Source organism: Arvicanthis niloticus, chromosome 11 (genome assembly GCF_011762505.2).
Source record: "Arvicanthis niloticus isolate mArvNil1 chromosome 11, mArvNil1.pat.X, whole genome shotgun sequence".
In the NCBI taxonomy this organism is placed as follows: Eukaryota; Metazoa; Chordata; class Mammalia; order Rodentia; family Muridae; genus Arvicanthis; species Arvicanthis niloticus.
Window position 1 is genome coordinate 15,427,143 of NC_047668.1, and position 19,041 is coordinate 15,446,183.

General features: G+C 45.6%; 1 protein-coding gene across 6 annotated transcripts in view; it reads right to left on the bottom strand.

The window, feature by feature from the left end:
- Window positions 1-16,847, bottom strand: part of Npas3 (neuronal PAS domain protein 3) — an 807,361-nt gene extending 790,514 nt beyond the window's left edge. For 3 of the 6 annotated variants that reach the window (XM_034514128.2, XM_034514127.2, XM_034514126.2), the window contains exon 1: window positions 16,616-16,847. In XM_034514128.2, the coding sequence (XP_034370019.1) occupies window positions 16,616-16,773 (158 nt within the window). In that variant the 5' untranslated portion in view covers window positions 16,774-16,847. Of the gene's footprint in view, window positions 1-12,224; window positions 12,336-16,615 lie in introns of those variants that run through there. The other 3 variants (XM_076941869.1, XM_076941871.1, XM_076941870.1) reach the window with 3 other exon arrangements.
- Between the last annotated feature and the right edge of the window lie 2,194 nt (window positions 16,848-19,041).

The following is a 19,041-nucleotide window of genomic DNA, read 5'->3' on the forward strand; positions in this document are numbered from 1 at the left end:
AGGTACTAAGAGGTTAAAGGGCCTGTGTGGAAAGACTTCCTACAAGGATAAAGGAAGACCTGCAGGCTAGGGCATAGTCTTTCTATGAGTCTGTGAGTTTCCAAGGGTCAGTGACCAAAGGAAGTCCTAGTGATACCCTGACCAGACCCTTACCTGTGGCTTCTGTCTCAATGGTGGGTGGGCTTCTCTGTAACCAACAGCATTTTGCTTCTTGCCTGCTCACTCTCACACACAACTGAGATCCTTTGGGTGCTCTCTGCTGCTTCTGCCACAGTGTATTTTACTGGCAATTTAAATATCCTGACTCAGCAATGTGCCACAGCCTCACAATCACAGCTATCTCTTAAAATACACAAGCCACATCAGCTAGAGGATGGCGCCACTAAAGGGGATGGGGTGGGGCATGAACAATCCTTTCAGTCACTGTGTAGGCACATAAACACAACACAAACAGACCTCAAGAAAAGCACTAGTATTCTGAAGAGAAAGGAAAGGATGTAGTAAAAGCCATCCTTCTTGTTAAGAACTACTAATTTCGTTAGTAGTTTTATTAAATTTGAAATTAAAGCTAAAATATGAAGGTACCTAACTCTTACAACTAGAGTCTTTCTTATACTAACAGGAAGGTATGGGTTTGTTTGGTTTTTTTTTTTAATGTTCTAGATTTTATTACTCTAAAACTATAATAATAATAATAATAATAATAATAATAATAATGACAATAAAACTATAAGAGATTAAATCGTGTGGATACAACTGCCAGAGCAGTACAGGTTAAGGAAATATTCATCCACAATGTCGGCAGCTATCTGTATTACTAACTATAACTCTTGCATATATAATTCCATTATACTTTTATAATTCAGCATTTTGAAAATGCTTTTGAAGCATCAATATATTTTCCTGGTTAAAATTCTTTGAGATGTTCTTAACAAGAGTCTTAGATAATGAATTTGAGCAAACTCTGGAACAGTCTTTACAGTATTATCATTCTCATTAATTTTCAGAACTACCCACTGTGTTGAGATGATTGTCATGGGCCTAAGACTTCAATTTGGCTAAATATTTTTGCATATATTTCAACGTATAAGTAACTAACAGATGTTTAAATGTTAAGTTCGTATGGAAGCTACAGTAAAAATGTATTTACTTAAATCTCGTAATTACCTGGCCACACTAATTCTTATTTTACTATCTCTTTCCCTCCTGTGCAATTTCCTCCATATTTTGGTCATCAGTGGATCGCAAATTCCAAAAACCCATGAAACATGGCAATTCTTTGAAACATTATGGAATCTGAGCCATTTGTGCATACACAACATCCAACATTGTGACATCAGGGGCTTTTAAAGAGAAAACTTAGAAACTCAAACACTTGTTTTTATAAAACAGATACAATCTGTACAGAGCACAGTGGTACACTTGCTCCTTTCTTTCTCTGTTGCCTTGTTCTTCCTCTCAAAGGGGAGTGGTTTCCATCTGTATATCATCTGGCTTTAGCAATCTGATGTAGATACAGCCCTAACCTGCCAGCAAAGGATGGGCAGGAAGCTGCAGCAATGTTCCTTTAAGAGAGTTAATGCAGCTGCATTCCATACTCTCATATGGGCGGGCGTCTTTTCTCTTTGCCTTTGGTTATCTCTCCAGCCTGCCTCTGGACCATTGTTTCATCCTTTAGCATTCACATATCAGAGCACTAAGTATTTCATTACTGGTTTATCTGTCCAGAGGCTTGAGAAGCCGTAACAATTAACCCTCCCTTCAGAGTGATTGATACAGGCTTTGCTTTCAATTTGTTCCACTACACAGATCATGAAATTCTGAATGCAATCATCCTCATTGACCTACACTTTCAAACGCACGGCTACAATGAGACGAAAGTAATTATGAAAAGGAACGCGGGACCACTGAGATCTGAGACCAAGTCTTTCTAAAATCTGTGAGATGACCTTCTGGCAAAATTGGCAAATTCTGATGCTCGGGGGAAAAAAAATGACAGTTTTGTGTCTCTGTCTAAAAATATTCAGTGTAAGCTGATCAATGAATAGTGTGGAGACAGGATGGGTAAGGTATGCATCAGGACAGAAGGCCACCATGGATCTGTCACAGGCAGAACTAAATCCCTAATGTTGTTGTTTCATTGGTTTCTCAAGGAAACCAAACTTCCTGATTTGTTTTAAAAAGAAAAAGTGTTGCCTACAGCAGAGAATCCTGAATGGATCTTCTAGAAGGCATCTCATACCTGAGCTACCCCACTTCCCCCTCCTCCCTCTCCCTTCCCTTTACATGAAGATTCGCCTTAAGAGATGAATACATTTTTCACAAAGTCTGAAAAATAGCTTCAAATAAATATTAATCTACAGCAATCGATATATATGAGGAATGGAGAGGTGCTGGTCGGAGAGCGCCGAGCACAGAACTATATTAAAACAAGGGTTGCAGTTAAAGAAAATCAGGGTGGGAAGAGAGGCAGTGGGCCTCAGGCTCTAATCACAGAGCAGAGTGATGGAGATGAAGCAATACTGCATGGATTAGCAATGAATTATTTTGAACCATAATCATATGCCTGCACAGAAGACAGGCAAAAAGTAACCATTACTCACAAACTGATCTGCTGATTGAGGGAGGGAGGGAGGGAGGGAGGGAGGGAGGGAGGGAGGGAGAGGGAGGGAGGGAGAGGGAGGGAGGGAGGGAGGGATGGGGAAACAGAGAGAAAGGGGGAAGAGAGGAAAGAGGGAAGAAGAGAGGGAGAAAAGAAGGGGAGGGAGGGGGGACAGAGAGAGAGGTGGAAGGGAGGGAGATTTATATGCTAAACTAATTCAGAATAATGAAAACCTAAAACTGTGGTTGTACTTCAAGCAACATTTCCTTTTTAATGTCTCCCACTTACTACCTAATATGGAGAATTTAGAATACAAACCACACAAACAGGATTAAACCAACTATTGATGTGAAGATTAGGACATGATAGACCTCTTCCAGTCTTTCCTTTTTTTGAGCAATCAAACTATTTAAAGATAACTTGCCACTCCCCCAAATAATAAAAGATATGTAAGTATTTAGTTCTTAAGGAGTGACAGCACTCAAGGAATTAACTTCCTCTGGTGAATGTGAAAAAAATTCATATCAAATGAAGATTCAATTGTTAGGACTAATTTTGTTGGGAATGAAAAAAAAAAAATCAGGACTGCGGGTAGCACAAGATTCTTAGGAACAGACTGTTCAAATGAAGAGCACTTTAATCAGTAGAGGAATCCTCACACTCCTAATGTCTTGCTGTGCATTCTGCAGGTTATAGTAGCAGCTGGTTGAGGTCATATATCTTTTGTGAGCATCCCAAAAAGGCTCACTGCCAGACTGTTAAATTATGAATAAGCAATGAACAAAAGGATGCAGATACGGTGGTGACAAGATAATCCAAGCAAATTTATCTATGACAAATTTCACAGGATTAACAAATTACATTTACACAGAACAATAAAAATGTGCAAAAAAAAAAAAAAAAAAAAGATGAGCCTACTTTTCCTCACAGTACTAGGAAAACAAAAAAGAAAAAGGAAAAGAAGAATCACCAATCCACTGCATATATTTAAATTAAACTCAATCTAAAGTAAGACATTTATAATTCACTCAGGATATCTTTGTAACTTTATTTTGCAATTTGGGTAGAAGTAGACAAACCCTATATCTGCTATCTATTTTATACCTATTTAATACTCAACATATTAATATATAAACTGTATATAGCATGTATTAAATCCAGCACAGTAAAAATTCCATCCATATGTGAATAGAATGTATTTGTTTTCAGAAGCAGATTCTAAGGAGTGAATTATTTTTATGGAAAAAAATGTGCCTTCGCTCAACATAATACATGTTAACTATGAAAATATCCTTATGCATTAATTTCTATGTTTTCCAGGGCCAAAGAAAGAGAGGGTCTGAAAACAGTTTTGATTATTCCAGTTGCCCCCACCAACTACTATAGTCCCTCTGAACATAGTGCTGAAGTTTTGAATCAGCATCCTCTTCTGCAGTCTCAAAAAAAAACCCAAACAAACAAACAAAAAAACCTCATAGACTTGGGAGACTGTGAGCTCATCCCCTCCGGTTGATTCCATCCAACATTGGCCTTTTCTTTACAGTGAGATCATCCTATAAATCTATTTATACAAATCTGACATTAGATTGGATGTGGTACTGTATGATTCTGGGGTCCCATGAAGAAGTATTAAAATACCATGAAACTACACTTCGCAGTACGTGACACGGAGATCTGTTACATTCCTACACTGTGTGCTGGATGCCCATGTCAGGGCCCTGAGTTTTGTTTCAGCTTTGGCGCTGATGATGAAATACTGGACTCGGAGTCGGAGGTGATTTCTTTGAAACTGATCTGAGTCCTGCAGCCTGCAGTTCACTTGTGCTTCTCACTGACGTCTGCTTTTGATCTTCTATGTGTCTGTAGCTCTCTCTAAATGAATTCCTACCGATACTTTATCAGGCAGCATTTCTGTGTAAACAAATTGCTGATTGTAAAAAGGAATACCTAATTAAGGCCCACAACAAAATACTTGCCTTCATCAACCACAAATACTCAAGTACTGCTTACCTAATCTGTTCACAGTTCTGCTACCCATGTTAAACCCTATCTGGTTAATAGCACTTATCCAAAAAATAAATAAATAAAGATAAACATACCTGGTTGTCAGCTACCCTCACCCTACGTACACTCAGCAGTGAGCCAGCCTGAAGCTTGACACTGTAAAGCTCTCTAAACATAGCTTTAGTCAAAAACTGGTATAATCCCAACCAACCACATAGATCCCTGGAAGAGAGAAATAAAAATGCTACAAAAGATATCCCAACTATGTGTCTGTATGTCTATGTGTCCTTGTGTGTGCACATATGTGCCCGTGTAGTGTGTAAGGAAGAACTCAATAACAGCCTACCAGGTTGGGAAGCTGGATCAGTCGATAAAGCACTTGCTACATAAGCATGTGCTCCTGAGTTCAGATCCCCAGAACCTACATAAAAGCCTGCAATCTCAGTCCGCCTCCTACAAGATAAGAGGGAAGACAGAAGTATCTACAGACGCCTGAAGGCCAGCTCGCCTGGGGAAGGCAACGGCAAACAAGAGGCTCTGCCTCATACAAGGTGAAAACTGAGGTTGAACACCTTGGGTTGCCCTCTGACCTTTACATGTACATGCCTACCCTTACATGCATTAACATGTGTATGCACATACACACACACTCTATATCATACACACATTCAAAAGAAATAATAACCTATCAATTACGTACCCATGGTAGTTTATTTTAATTAAATGAGGAAATACATAAAAAGCCCCCAGAAGAGTAGCTGTTTAATAACAGGTTCTTCAAAATGCTTGCTGACACTATAATGCCTAGTACCTATGCAGAGGCCAATTCATATAGAAGATCCTTATATATGTCAAATGATAATACCCTCAAATACAGTTAACAAAGTTATTCAGAAAACTTTCTGAGGTTTTTTTTTTAATACCAAAATCAACCTGAATCTATTTAATCTTGAGACAAAAGTGGACAGAGACTCTGAACCCTAGGGTGTGTCTACCAGAAGCCGGATCCTGGAAAATGAGTCAGCTAAAATCTTGAGTAAAGCATGTGCTGCTGTGGTGCTTGCCTACAAAGGGACTCAAAGGCTAAAGAGCAAGGAAGGGACACTGGAAACACTGACTGCTCCTCCCACTCACTCCATACGCACTGCACTCTTGCTATTCTCCAAACACCTGATGAAGGCTCAAGAAACAGCAAGATCACAGTCTGCCACAGGAGCCTTTTGCCTTTGGCTCAGAAATCTTCAGCTTTAGGAGGGTCAAAGCCACAGGCTTCCCATAGTGGTGTGACATTTCTACAGCAAGTTGCCCCAGTCTGCATCACAGACAAACCCCAATTTAATCTCCATTTCTGTCACTTTCCATAGGAAAGGAAGCTGCTATCCCCTAAGTAAAGGTGCTAACACTTCCTTAAAAGGGTTAAGGAAACCTAAGAAAAGGCATTGTGACATGAGCAGAGCAGGGTCTGAATAAGGACAGTGCCCAGTGATATACATTACTGCCCCCCTTGGAACCTAGCTCTACACTGGTCAAAACATCTTCTGCTGAAAATTACTATAAACACACTTATATTTATGTATCTTTTTATTTCCTCCAAGAACACTTCACAGTCACTAATTATAATATTTTACAAAGCGGATGCCTACTATGCTAGAATACTCAACTAACATGAGGAGAAAATGTGAAATAAAAAAATATAGAAGGCCTTGTCACTCTGAATTCTGCACTACTGACTCTTAGAAAGGGATGGCTTCTGACGCTAATGCTTTGCACATCTAAAATCAGGGCAACTCTCTAACCAGAGAGACTGCTTCTGCGGGATGTGTTATATAGCTCCAGTCGCCAATCCTATGGTGGAGGCTCAGTAAGTTAAGATGGTGAAAGAATCAACCAATACTTGTCATCTGGGGTCAGGAGCTCCAGGATCCACAATAACATGTCATTTTCTTCTTGTTCCTCGTGACTTTTATATGAAAGAGTGTATGGTATTCCATTTAATTTACCAAGACTCTGTGACTTACAAATGTATACAGACAATAAGACCAAGTGCTCTTCAATGTTGTCACTGCCCCTGGCATTTCAGAGACACCAGCAGTCACTCTAATCTTAGTAAGCCATGCCCCACTTATGCACTGTGGTATTACAAATATTACTACAGATTATTCTAACTATGTAAGGGTCGATCAAACTTGATAGTACAAACATCCTGTTTATGCTAATGATGCCCAGCGCAGTAAAAACACCATTTGGTTACAGTTGGTTTATTATGCTGCCCAATGAGAAGAAAGAAAAAGGCCACTATTTGCTGTGACAATGTTGACATCATAAATGCAAACAACTGAATTTTCTCATGAATGTAGAAGTTCTTACCTAATGATAGATTTAAATTTTCAGCACATGCAACCATGGGAGGATTTAAAAGTCAGAGAGTAATATTTGCTCAACCAACCTATTAAAATTTTCAGCATATATTTTAATATACACAGGCATGTGTATAAAACACCAGGAGTTACTGTTGAAGCCAAAGGTAATGCAGAACTTTCAAAAATCAATCAAAACAATTAACTGCTACAATGTAGGGAAAGTGGCCATGTACAAGGGGTGAGTGGCTAGCCACTATATCCTGTGTGTTTAATGTCCCTTAAATTTAGCAGCATTCTGTAGAAAAGCATTCTGCAGAAAAGCAAAATTATAGCAAGGTTCACATTGGGGTCACTATTAATATTAGAGCACTTGAGGGCGTTTATAAGGGAAAACATTACTAGCAGTAATTCTGAAACTCTGTGTGTTGTTTCTATAGATACTCCCACATGTGAAGCGCCCAGTATTATAAATGACCGCTTCCATACAATCCTCTATATACCCACTCATGGCTGCTTCTTAGCATGCGCGCGCACGGGCACGCGCGCGCACACACACACACACACATCTCTGGTCATAGAAAAACCTCACAACAGAGAAGGGGCCCTGGGAAACAGTCCTGATGTAAACAAATGAGATTATAGCATGACAGTGAGTCCCAGTCTAAGATCTTGAGCAGGGAATCAAAGAGGTCACTGAAATTTCAGCACTCTCATAAAACCGCTTTGCTACAGACAACTGCTGTGAAGAAGGATGCCAAGGCAAGATCAAAACTCTAAACCTATCAAACTGTCCTAATCTGTGGGTTATATTTAAAGGGCAATGCAATTCTGATTTATTACCAAAAAAGATGTTAATTATGTATAACTTCTAGACAAAAAAAAAAAAAAAAGTCATACTATATAGAGTGTGGGAACAATCACCCCTGCCCACATCAAAAGAATGGACTTGGAGACTTGTAGGGCAGTGGGGTTAAATTTTCAATGTTGGTCTTGCAGGATCAGGTGTCTGGTGAGCAGCTACAGCCATGGCTATTACAGCAAGCATTTAACCCCTAGTATGAAGGGCTCTCCCCTGACTCTCCATTGTCTATCAGTATAGGGGTATATGATCTTTCTGAACGACACCAAACCTGAATTCTCTTCTTATGAGATGCTCCTTCTTCTCACCTCCCTACCTATGTCCACATCTCTCAACAACAACGACTTTCCTGCTGGTTCATCCTTCCCCCAAGATCCTGTTTGTTTAGGGACCTTCCAGATGCATGAACTTTGTCACATCAGCAAGCCATTCGGTAAGTTTGGCTGCTAGTAATTTTCCACTCTGTGCTCAATTTCTAGTTTGAATGGAGGTGGTTAGGAGGCTTCTACAAGCACACACTGGCTGTTAGGGCACGGGCTCATAACTGCTTGCTGTCTGCAACTTGTAACTCTAAAGCTACCTAAGGCATCTTTGTCTTGAAAATGGACCATCATATATTTTTATTCCTGAACATATGTATATTACATACTACAGTATGTAATACACCCCAAAAAACTTCACTCACAGAATATCACAAATTGAGAAAAAAGAACTCATGTAAATTTTGATTTTTAAAAAGTATTAAATGATGTTTAATTCCAGTTAACGTGTCATAAAAAAAATCAAATCTAATGAATGGCACAGTGGACCCTTGCAATATCTTTTTATATCTCTCAATTCATAAATCAGAAATTGGGAATCAGAAAGCATTCTGTGATGTGGGAGGGTCCTGTGCAACACAGGTCATTGTAACTCCTGACTCTGGAGCCCCACCATCTAATATCCTCTCTGGTGGATCTATGATATGCCCATGCATTACAGTTCTTGTTGACAGCCTGTTGCCTTGGAAATATTTCATTATTTCAGTTTTTTCCATTTGTAGACCCTTGGCCTTGTAATATGAAGGCCATCCTATTTCATATTTTCGATTATCATTTAAGCAATCTTGTGGAGCTATTTATATATATAAGCAAGAGTTAGACAACGCATATCATCATTTATCACTGTTTAAGCTAGTGCTGTAAGGATACCTTAGGAAAAGTGCCAGCCACCACCTCTACCTTTTAATGCCTTGCAAACCAGCATGGGCACAGCACACGCTTGACACTGCTCTCTAATTTTCTTGGTTATAGGTCCATAGAGCGGAACAACTCTGCGGCAGTGCTATATAATTTGCAGCCTATTAGAGTTTAAAGAAAATCAAACAAGTGTACATACACAAGGTTTTCAACTTACTCTTTCAAGCCCTAGAGCCACATTCTCTGTATGTATGATTCAGAGACCTTCAAGGACTGCTAACTGTCATTAAATACATTAACAAGCTTCTCTGCACATGATGTAAAGACAGAGTCTTTGCATGCTATTATATTCGGGGCATACACTTGATAAATGCAAATGACACCTTTTCCTTGGTTTTGATGGTGGACAGAGCTGAAAAGCAGGAAAATGTTCATAAACTGTGGGACCAGTAAGTCAGGAACCACTCTTTAAATGAAACGAAAAACTTAAAAAATGTGTCCATGGCGGGGGAGGGAGTGTAAGGGTGGGGGGGGGAGACACATCATTCATCAACATATTTGTCTTCAGCTGCTACTGCAGAGAAATAATAGTAACCAGCCAGTTCCAGGGCAAAGTACAAACCAAGGTGGAATGACTAACTTAGTTGAAAGAAGGCTCTATGGAAGACAACTTCCTTTTAAACAAACCATCTGACTTCTCATTTCTCATTACAAAATGAAAACAACTTATACGTGTGACTTTTACACCTAACCGTATTAGGAGCATTTAAAACCCTGGTAACAGAGTGAATCCTCGGGGCATAAAAGAACTGTTTGGATAATGAACCAAGTTTGTGGTTATTGCTGTTTCAAAGAGTTTATAACTTCTTCCTTCCTCTCTTCTATAATGTCCCTTCTGTCTCCTACCAACGTATTACCCCTCCCTCGCCCTACAGGTTAAAGTTTCTTAGATCCAACCTTTAAAATGACAGCATCCAAGCAGAACAAGAAGATGCTATTAAAGGGCATTAAATTAAATACAGTATATCCTCCTACAACTTCAATCAGAATTTCAGACCAAGTGTTATTTAGTTCAGCTCTCAAGTGGAGCAGAATAACAAATCGCACACTTTGATTTACCTTCCTCGAATGCCAAATGGAGACAGGTGATAAAGAGCGCACTCATGCACAGGCTATGAAGTTTCCTCTAGAAATTAATTCTATCTTCAAGATTCCTATCTCAGAGAAATTCCCAAAATGGCACACAAATAGGCCTCAGCTAGAGAGATTACTGGGGCAATCCCAGTAAATGCATTTGCTACCAGCTGAAAGGGAAGAAAGTAAGTAGGAGGAAAGAAAGGGAGGAAGGAAAGGAAGGAGGGAGGAAAGGAGAGAAGAAGGGGAGGAAAGAGGGGCATGGGGCCAACTGTAAACTGATTTCAAAGTATTTATCACCTTATTAAATAAAAGTCATCATTCAAAGCTTTGCACAATGATCTGAGAATAGATGTCTGTATCTACAAGGGTAAAATGTTTAAGATGTTAATTCTTCATGAGACACAAAATATGAAGAACTAGATGTTCCTTTTCAGCTATCTTCAGATGTGTGATTTTCTAGTTTCAAAGTAACCGTTGATGGGCACAGCATTTAACATCTTTTAAAACTAGATGGTACATGACTTCTCCAGTACATGGGCTTTCATGGAATTATCTAAGACTTCAGAATAAATAGCCTATGTGTCTACTTTTTAAAGCCGTTTGCTTAATCCTAATCATTCTGCTGCTGTCTTTTTTTTAAATGAAAATAATGCATAGCAGAAAAAAAAAAAGAAAGAAAGAAAGAACACTACCAAAACGGCAGGTTTTTAAATGAACAGTTCTCTGAGTGTCTTTCCATCTTCGTTTGATACACTAAAGCTATGCTGTATCAAAAATAAAACTATCCATGTGATAACTGAGTCTTGCATCTAAGCACTTCTCTCGGCTTCTTTTCAAGTTCTCCTAAGCCAGTGAGGAAAGTAACCACTTGCTGGGTGGGGGGTGCACAACTCTGTATTTGTTTTCTTCTCGAATCAATGGGTAACATTTCATACTTCCTACTGAGCCTTTTCCTCTTGGAGACAGAAAGAGATATTCACTTTGCTCAAACCGATATGCTATACGCAATTAATGTCATTAACGCTGTCAATTAATAACAAATAGGCTTCTAAACAAAGTAGGCTGGATGGACAGCGGGAGGGAAGCACACTGGAGCTGGGGGGCGGGGTTCAGTCACTCTGAAACCTAACAATGCTGTTCACGTAGGATGGTTAGGGATGTTTTGAACACAAACTCCCTTTCCCTTTGGCTCTAGTAGTTTAACTAACTTCAGACAGATATGCTCCAGTGAGCCCCTTGCCTGGATATGCAATTCTCACCAGGAACTTTTTCAAACACAGATTCCCCAAACAGTAACTAACCGGGTAGAGATGCTCAGACCACTGACATATTTTGGATCTTGCTGTTTGTTTGCTCATTTTAGACTTAAGGGGTTTCTTCTTTCTTTTTCTTTCTCTCTTAATGTATTTTTTTTTTTTTTTCATGGAGAGGGGTTGGAGAGAAGAGGAGGGCGAGAGTGGAGGGCAGAGCCGGGGACCCACAAGTTGTTGGGCTCGGGGCAGCGGCAGCGGGAGGCGGCGCGCCTGGCTGCGCCCGCCCGGCCTAACAGCTCGGAGACGGCCCCTCGAGCCCTGCGCTCGCCTCCCGCCCCGGCCTCCTCCCCCTCCCCTCCCCCTCCCCAGCTCACTCCCTTCCTAGAGAGCAGCTGCGGCGGGACCTGCGGCGGCGGGGATCCCCGGCCCCCACCCTCCCTCCCGCGGCTCCCGGCACACACAGCGCCTTCTCTTTTGGGGTTGTTTGTCTTTCTCTCTCTTTTTTATTAATCTTATTTTTTTTCTCTCTCTCTCTTTCTTTTGCTTTTTTTTTCCCTCCTTTTTTTTTCCATCAGTGAGTCACTCCATTCGCCGAGCTCAGGAGGTGCGACTTGCTCGCCGCCCGCCGCCGCCGCCAGAGCCCGCTCGCTGCCGCAGCCGCCGCGGGCGGACAATGCGCTGGGACCGGGCAGCGCAGCCCCCCGCCCCCGGGACCGGCGGGGCCGGGTCCCCGAGGCGGGCTGCGGAGGGAAGCGAGCCCGCCCTCCCCGGGGCGGCAGCGGCGGGGGAGCCGGGCGCGGGCGGCAGGTTCAATAAACAGAAAAGTGTTACCGTTCTCGCCTGGAAGGATCCTGCTGAAAGCTGGGCTTGGTGGGCGCCATCTTCCTGCAATTTTTTTTTCCTCTCTTACTTTTTGCCTCGCTCCCCCCTCCCGGGGCGGGGGGCGTGGGGAGGGCGGGGGTGTGCGTGTGCGTGGGCTGGCGGGAGAGAGTGCGGGCGTGCGCGGCGCTCGGGGGCCCCCGGCGGGCGGCGGCCGTGGCCGTGGCCGTGGCCGTGGCGGCGACGGTGGCGGCGGCCGCGCTGCTGAGCCTGGGAGGCTACGGGAAAGTAGTGGGGCCCGAGCGTCGCCGGCGGCCGGACGTCCCCTCGCGCCCGGAGTGCTCCCCGCCGCAGCTCGCCGCCTCCTCGGCCGCCCGCGCCTGGTCCTCCCTCTGCTCGCCGGCCGCCTCCGTCCATGCGCCGCACAGCGCCCGCGGCCCGGGCCGCCCCGGCTCCCGAGACATGCCCGGCGCGGAGACAGGCGGCCGGCGCGGGCGGCGGCGGAGGAGGGGCGGGCGGCGGGGGAGGCGGCCGCGCGGTCCCGCGGGCAACCCGGCCGGGGCCTCCGGGTGCTCGGGCCGGCGCGCGGCCGCAAGCCCCCCTCGCCGCAGCCACCGGGCTCGGTCGGCGGGCAGGTGGGGAGCACACCCTCCCCCGCAGGGGCCGGCGGGGGGGGGCTAAGAGTGGAGGGACCCGGAGAGGGAGGACACGCGGGGGGGTCCCAGCTTGACCACTGGGAAAGTATTTCTGGGCATTTTCCAGTTGCTTTGCTCCAGAGCTCTCTCTTCTCCTGCAAGCTGATACACACCCCCTTCCCCCTCCCCCTTCGCTTCTCCCCCACCCCCTCTCTATGTGAGCCCCTGCCTCTGCGCTCGCTTCTCTCTCTCTCTCTCTCTCTCTCTCTCTCTCTCTCTCTCCTTCCTTCCTTCCTTCCTTCCTTCCTTCCTTCCCTCCCTCCCTCCCTCTCTCTCCCGCCCTCTCTCTCTCTCTCTTTTGGGGACTGGAAAGCTTGGCTGCTGGCGCAACAACGCCACTCAGTTGCAGTTTCAAACACTTCCCTTCTCTAGAGTATGTCAGCCTGCAGAAAAGAGAGAGTGGGGATTAGAATGCCAGGAGAGTGGGCTGGACTGACTGTCTTCAGGGACAGTGGAAATAAAAGCGTGAGGTGATGAGTCTTGAGCTGACCCAGGCCAGCAGGCCCAACTGCCCTGAGCCTCTGAGCACGGATGCAGGACCTGCACCTTGTGACTCTGGCGCCCTCAGCCAAGAGCCAGAGCCAGAACATCTGCATTTTTCACGCCCGTACAGATATGCAGACCCCAGGGTTCATAGGCCAATCCCCAAGCGCTGAGACGCTGTTACATACAAATGCCTTTGCAGAGAGAGCCAGGTCTCGGTTCCTGGGACTGGATTGCTGGCCTCTGGAATCTAGTCCAGTCACCTCCCCATTAAACTGCCCATGGAGGCCTAGAGAAATGGCTTCTCAGTGCAGCACCAGATGGAATTCTGTTACCCGGAGAACCCCTGGGCAGTGATTTTATCCACTATGCCACTCTACAGAATGGGGACAGCTCCTTTTGCAGACTAGAGCCAGTTCTGTATTAAGCAGGCAAGACAGACACCCAAGACTGTTCCGCGTTGAACAAATGGAAGAGTCTGATGGGAAACATTCGTGAGTGAAGCTTTGCCTTCTGCTTTAAAGTTGGGGTGGGGGTGCTCAGTGGGTGTCTCTTTATGTACTACCCTTCCAGTAAAGTAGGGAGGGGATTCAGAACGTCACTGGATGCTTAAGTGTGGTGACAGAACTGCAACATCTTCCCGCTATTGAAGACTCTGGAGTAGTTAGTAGGCTCTACAGGTAGGAGAGAGGGGTTGGAAAATGAATCCGAGCAATGATGAGTGTTGCCTACAAGACAAATGGGGGCTAGCAATGAAGAGGAGAGTTAACCAGTTGGAAGTTCTGGTTTCAGGAGACAGTCCAGGGCTATTCTGCCCTGAGGTGACAAATAAAAGAATTTTGTGCTCTCTTAACAGGCTTAAAACACTGCTTAAAAAACCACTCCTGTCACCCCTCATCAGATCCCCAAAAGTACTTTAAAATTTTTAGACGTTATTTCACAATTCACTTTAGCAAACCGTCCAGGTCTCCAGGTGAAAATTAAGTCTACCCCCTCAGAGCCCTGACGCTAGTCCTGGTGACTCCCAGTGCTGATGAACTGTGAAAGGAGACTCCTGGCTTAGACCTTACCTCCAACACCTGCCAATAATCTTCTTGCCCAACTCTTCTGCCCCCAAATTAACTAAAATTAAAGACAGTAACAGGTGTCATGAGATCTGAGTAACAACACCAAAGAAAATTTCATGTCAATACTATCATCTTCCCTTGTCAGTATGAGAGAACATTTAAATCAAAGGCAGGCATAATTCACCCCAAGGGGGAAAGTTTAGAGGGTTTGGTGTTTTGTTGTTGGATTTTTGTTGTTGTTTTGGTTTTTGTTTTTTTTTTTTTTTTTCCCACCCCTGTCTTTAGAAGAGCAGCGGGTTGAGGTTTAACAAGTGGCCTGAATCCCAAAAGGAATCCTTAAAGGGAAGTGTTGAGGCAGGTGCTTGGGGTGAGGTGGGGGAGATGACTACCCCTGGATGCTCCTGAACCCCAAGAGCATCTTTTTCTAAAGGACAATGCCAATGCTGAAGGGGGTGGGGGGGGAGACAACCTACAAGCAGGAGATTCATGACAGCTCCTTATGCCCAATTTACACCTTATGAGTCAGCTCAAGTTCCTGGAGGTTTCTGGAATTGTCCAAAGCCATGTGACATTTCTGACCCTTGAATCTCTTCCTTACAGACCACACTATTGTCACTGTTGCCTACACTTCCTAGTTAAAATGACCGCCAGATTCTATTGTCATTTAAATGTTTTATAAAAGAAAAAAAAAACATACCTCAACCATAAAAAGGGAAAACTGAATTCTTTACTGGTGTTCTGCGTTTGAAAGATGACCAGATCTCTTTTTTGTTGTTGTTGTTAAAGGTTCTTGTAATCGCTTGAGTAAAACATGGCTAAAATAATTTAATAAAAAAATCTGACAAAGATTACCCCCCTTTAGAGTTATTTCCATGACCTCTTTTTAAAACTTTTGACAATAAGCAGAGCATGTAATGAAGTCTTCTACAGAATATTTGCAACTACATGAACTTGGAAAATACTGTGTTGGGCAAAATCTGGTCACTGGGCCATTGGTTAGAAGGCACAAAATATAGCAATGACAGATTACTGTAACCTTTGCAGTTTAAATACTGTTGTTTCAAACCAAAGGTTCTCAAATCAATGAAGTTTCAAAGATGAGGTAAAATGGGAATTTGAATTATGCATTATGTATATTTTAAGTTAAATGCCATTGGCAAATCTCTCAGATGTTTAATCGTGTACAATCTGGGAAACACAAATATTTAATTTCACACTCTCATGTGTTCTTTTTTTTTTTCTTCCATCTACCATAAAATAGAGCCTCGTGAATGGAGAGTTTACCTTTTTTATTACAATGTTAGTTTTTCTCATAGCGATTTTGTGGATCACATTTTCAATAAAATCTTAGAGCATTGAAAGTTATCCTTAAAGGGAAAACTTTAGGGTTAGAAGGCTGTTGATGGTAAATTTCTTTTTATTTCCTAACTCAATCAAAGGATGCACGGTGTTTTAATGACAATTATTTTGAATATAGAAAATATCTTTAGAAAACTACAAACAAATACTATATTAAAACTTCCTTTTCACCACCAAGCATAACTTTTGTAAGATTTGCTTCCTAACTTGTATCTGGAATCTCATCCATTTGCATTATAATGCGTTTAAGATAGTTAACAGCGCCTAAGAGATTTGGATTTCACGTTGTATTTCCCTGTAGTAACAGGTGACACGATCTCACTATTAGGTAGAAACACAAGTCTATCTCTGCACATGAAAATCGTTTCTATCCTATTTGAAAACAAGTGATCAATCAGCCTCCGATGATCAATTGCTCCCCTGGCTGTCCGTCAGCGCGGATTCGCACCCGCGGAGGCACTGAGAACATTTTGCTGGAAGGGGACAGGAAACCCAAACTTTGCAAAAGCATCTTCTGCAGCGTCTCAGACTTGACTGGAACTCTCTGGCTACTCGGGCTGAGGCTCAACGTTCGGGGCCTGGCAGAGGGCAAAGGATGACTTCACTTCGCCAGTGCACTAGAGTGCCTTTCAATTCGGATTGTGTATCCTCCCCCACCCCTCCTTCTATAGCACAGGGGCAGGCAAAGTAAGCCCTGACGAGGTGCATGTGTGTTGTAAGGCACAAAACAAGAGCAAAGTGAGTCCCACCCCAGTACCCGAGGCGGGGACACTATCCCAGCTCGGGCGGGACTACTCACCGCTGCTGGTAGGAGGTGATGCCCTGGACGTTCTGCGGGGTGCCGTTGGCCGCGGCGCCGGCCCTCCCCATGCCCGCACCGGCCGGTACCCCAGCGGCTGCCCCGCCGGCCGCCGCGGCCGTCACCTGCACGCTGAAATCCGGAAAGATTCGGATCATCGCCGCGGCTTGGAGCCCCAGGCGCGGCTGCTCTGGGCTCGGGCTGGCGGGGGCTCGGGCTCGGGTTCGGGTGGCGGCAGCAGCAGCGGCGCGAGCGGCGGCGGCAGCAGCGGAGCCAGGCACCAGCCTGCAATCCCATTAGTGAGCCGCGGCCACTGTGCGCGGCGGAGAGGCGCTTTGATGTGCGCGCAGCGGGCTGAGGTGGGGGGGGGGGTGGCGAGGAGGAGGTGCGGGGGGGGGTGGGTTGCGAGGGACTTGCAAACAGCAAAACGTGTCAGGGTGGGGCCTTTTCTCCCTTTTGGGGGGCACTGTTGCTCCCCCCTCTTTCCAGGATGTTGCTTTCACTGGCTGCTCCAGCAGTGCCGCGCGAGCCCAGCTGAGAGAAGGGGAGGGGGTGGAGGAGGAAGGATGCACCGGGAGGCTTGGCGAGCACTTGGCCGGTGCAAGGGAATAACGGGCAGTGGAGGGTGCATTTTTCCCTCCCTCTTCTGCACACACACACACACACACACACACACACACACACACACACACACACACTGCACTTCCGACCCAAAGTGCAAGACTGTGGTGCGCTCTTTCTCCTCCTTTCTCTGGAGAAATAACCACCATCCGGGCTGGCTACAGCCTTCGGAGGCTGCCAGAAACCAGGATTCCAGCCTGCGGGTGTAGGAATGGGGCGTCAGAGCCTCCTGTTTCAGCCTGGACCCTTCATTGACACTACTCTCCACATTAAGCAGAGCGAGTGTGGCCAAGCGCAAGTTGGGTTCCTGGAGAACTTGATACTTATCTAGAAGAGGTGGTTTGCAAAGGCGGAAGGGGGGGAGGCGGGGGGGGGGGGGACTTGGCGCTTTTGTACAATGGAGAGTTTGGGCCGCTTAAAAGAAAGGGCTCTTCCCGCTCCTGGTGGGCGGAAGAGTTGGTCTTGGGAAACTTGTGAGGTGGGGGTCTCGGTCCAGCTAGATCCTAGTTTGCACTAGTGATCCACCTCTTAACGCCCCCTTTGACCGAGGAAACGAATAAATTAGTAGCCACAATTGAAACGAACTCTGCGAATTCCAACCACCAAGGAAACAAAAAGAGAAAACACGTGCATTTATTTCCTCGCGCCTTCCAGTTACTTCACATTGTTACGCCCGCCTTTCATTAGGGGGTGAAGAGGCATCCTTGCAGTTTAGATGCGTCTTTTTAATGAGACTTGCATTGGGTTTCACTGAGCTGGGGGTGGGGGGCATGGGAGTTGGTCACCTCCCTCTATCCTTCCCCAGGACCCGGGTTGCCCACTTTTTTCCTGTCTTCTGGCTAGTGAGCGGGAGCGGAGATGCGAGATGCAGGCGGATGCAACCTTTGAGGGATGCAGGACTTGGGCTCTGCTAGTGTCCCGCACTCAAAGCCCCTGCCCAGTTTAGCTGCTGTGGCGCTGGCGGCAGCGGCGGCCGCTGCTGGCTGCTGCTGCTGCTGCTGCTGCTGCTGCTGCTGGGTGGTGGAGGACGAGGTGGAGGTGGAGGTGGAGGACGAGGTGGAGGAGGAGGCGGAGGAGGAGGAGGAGGAGGAGGAGGAGGAGGAGGAGGAGGAGGAGGAGGAGGAGGAGGTGGCAGTGGTGGTTCCCTATTCTGGTACTCTCCTTCCCATCCCGCACAAGTCAGGGCCTGGGTACTGCAGCTGAAGGGCTAGGACAGTCGCTGTGCCCTCCAAACAAACCCAAGTTTTAGCTGTGACCACCGCGCCGCCCTGACCCAGGGCCAATCGCGCTTCTCCCGGCCAGGCACCTGCTTAACCCTTTGAGCCTGGGAAGCTGCCGGCCATCAGGATCCAGCAAGACAGGACCCATAGGCCTGAAGTTGCCCAGGGTAGAGTGACAGAGGCTCCCCAGCAGGACAACTCCGCACAGGATCTAGGAGCCAGATGCCCTCCCTGCAACAGCCCCATGCTGTTGTCCCTCCCACCCTGATGATTCTGGAAACTAGAGGAGCTGGACAAAGGCGAATCCTCGCCAGGCCCTATCCCGCTCCTGCCAGGGCAACCTCTGGGCGTCCCCAACTCAAGTGGCTTTCGGAAGGAGCCTCAGCGCCCAGCAGTCACAGGGAGACTGAGGGCGGGGGTGGGGGGGGGGGGAGCCTTGGCTCTCGCTGGCCGAGCCTACGGCGCAGCTGCGTTTCCATTTTCCTCTCAAAGAAAATGCTTTGGACGGCAGATAATACCAGGAGATATGAAACTGCTTCGTCCCCCACATGTTGCACGTAAAAAGAATCGTAATGAGCATCTGTG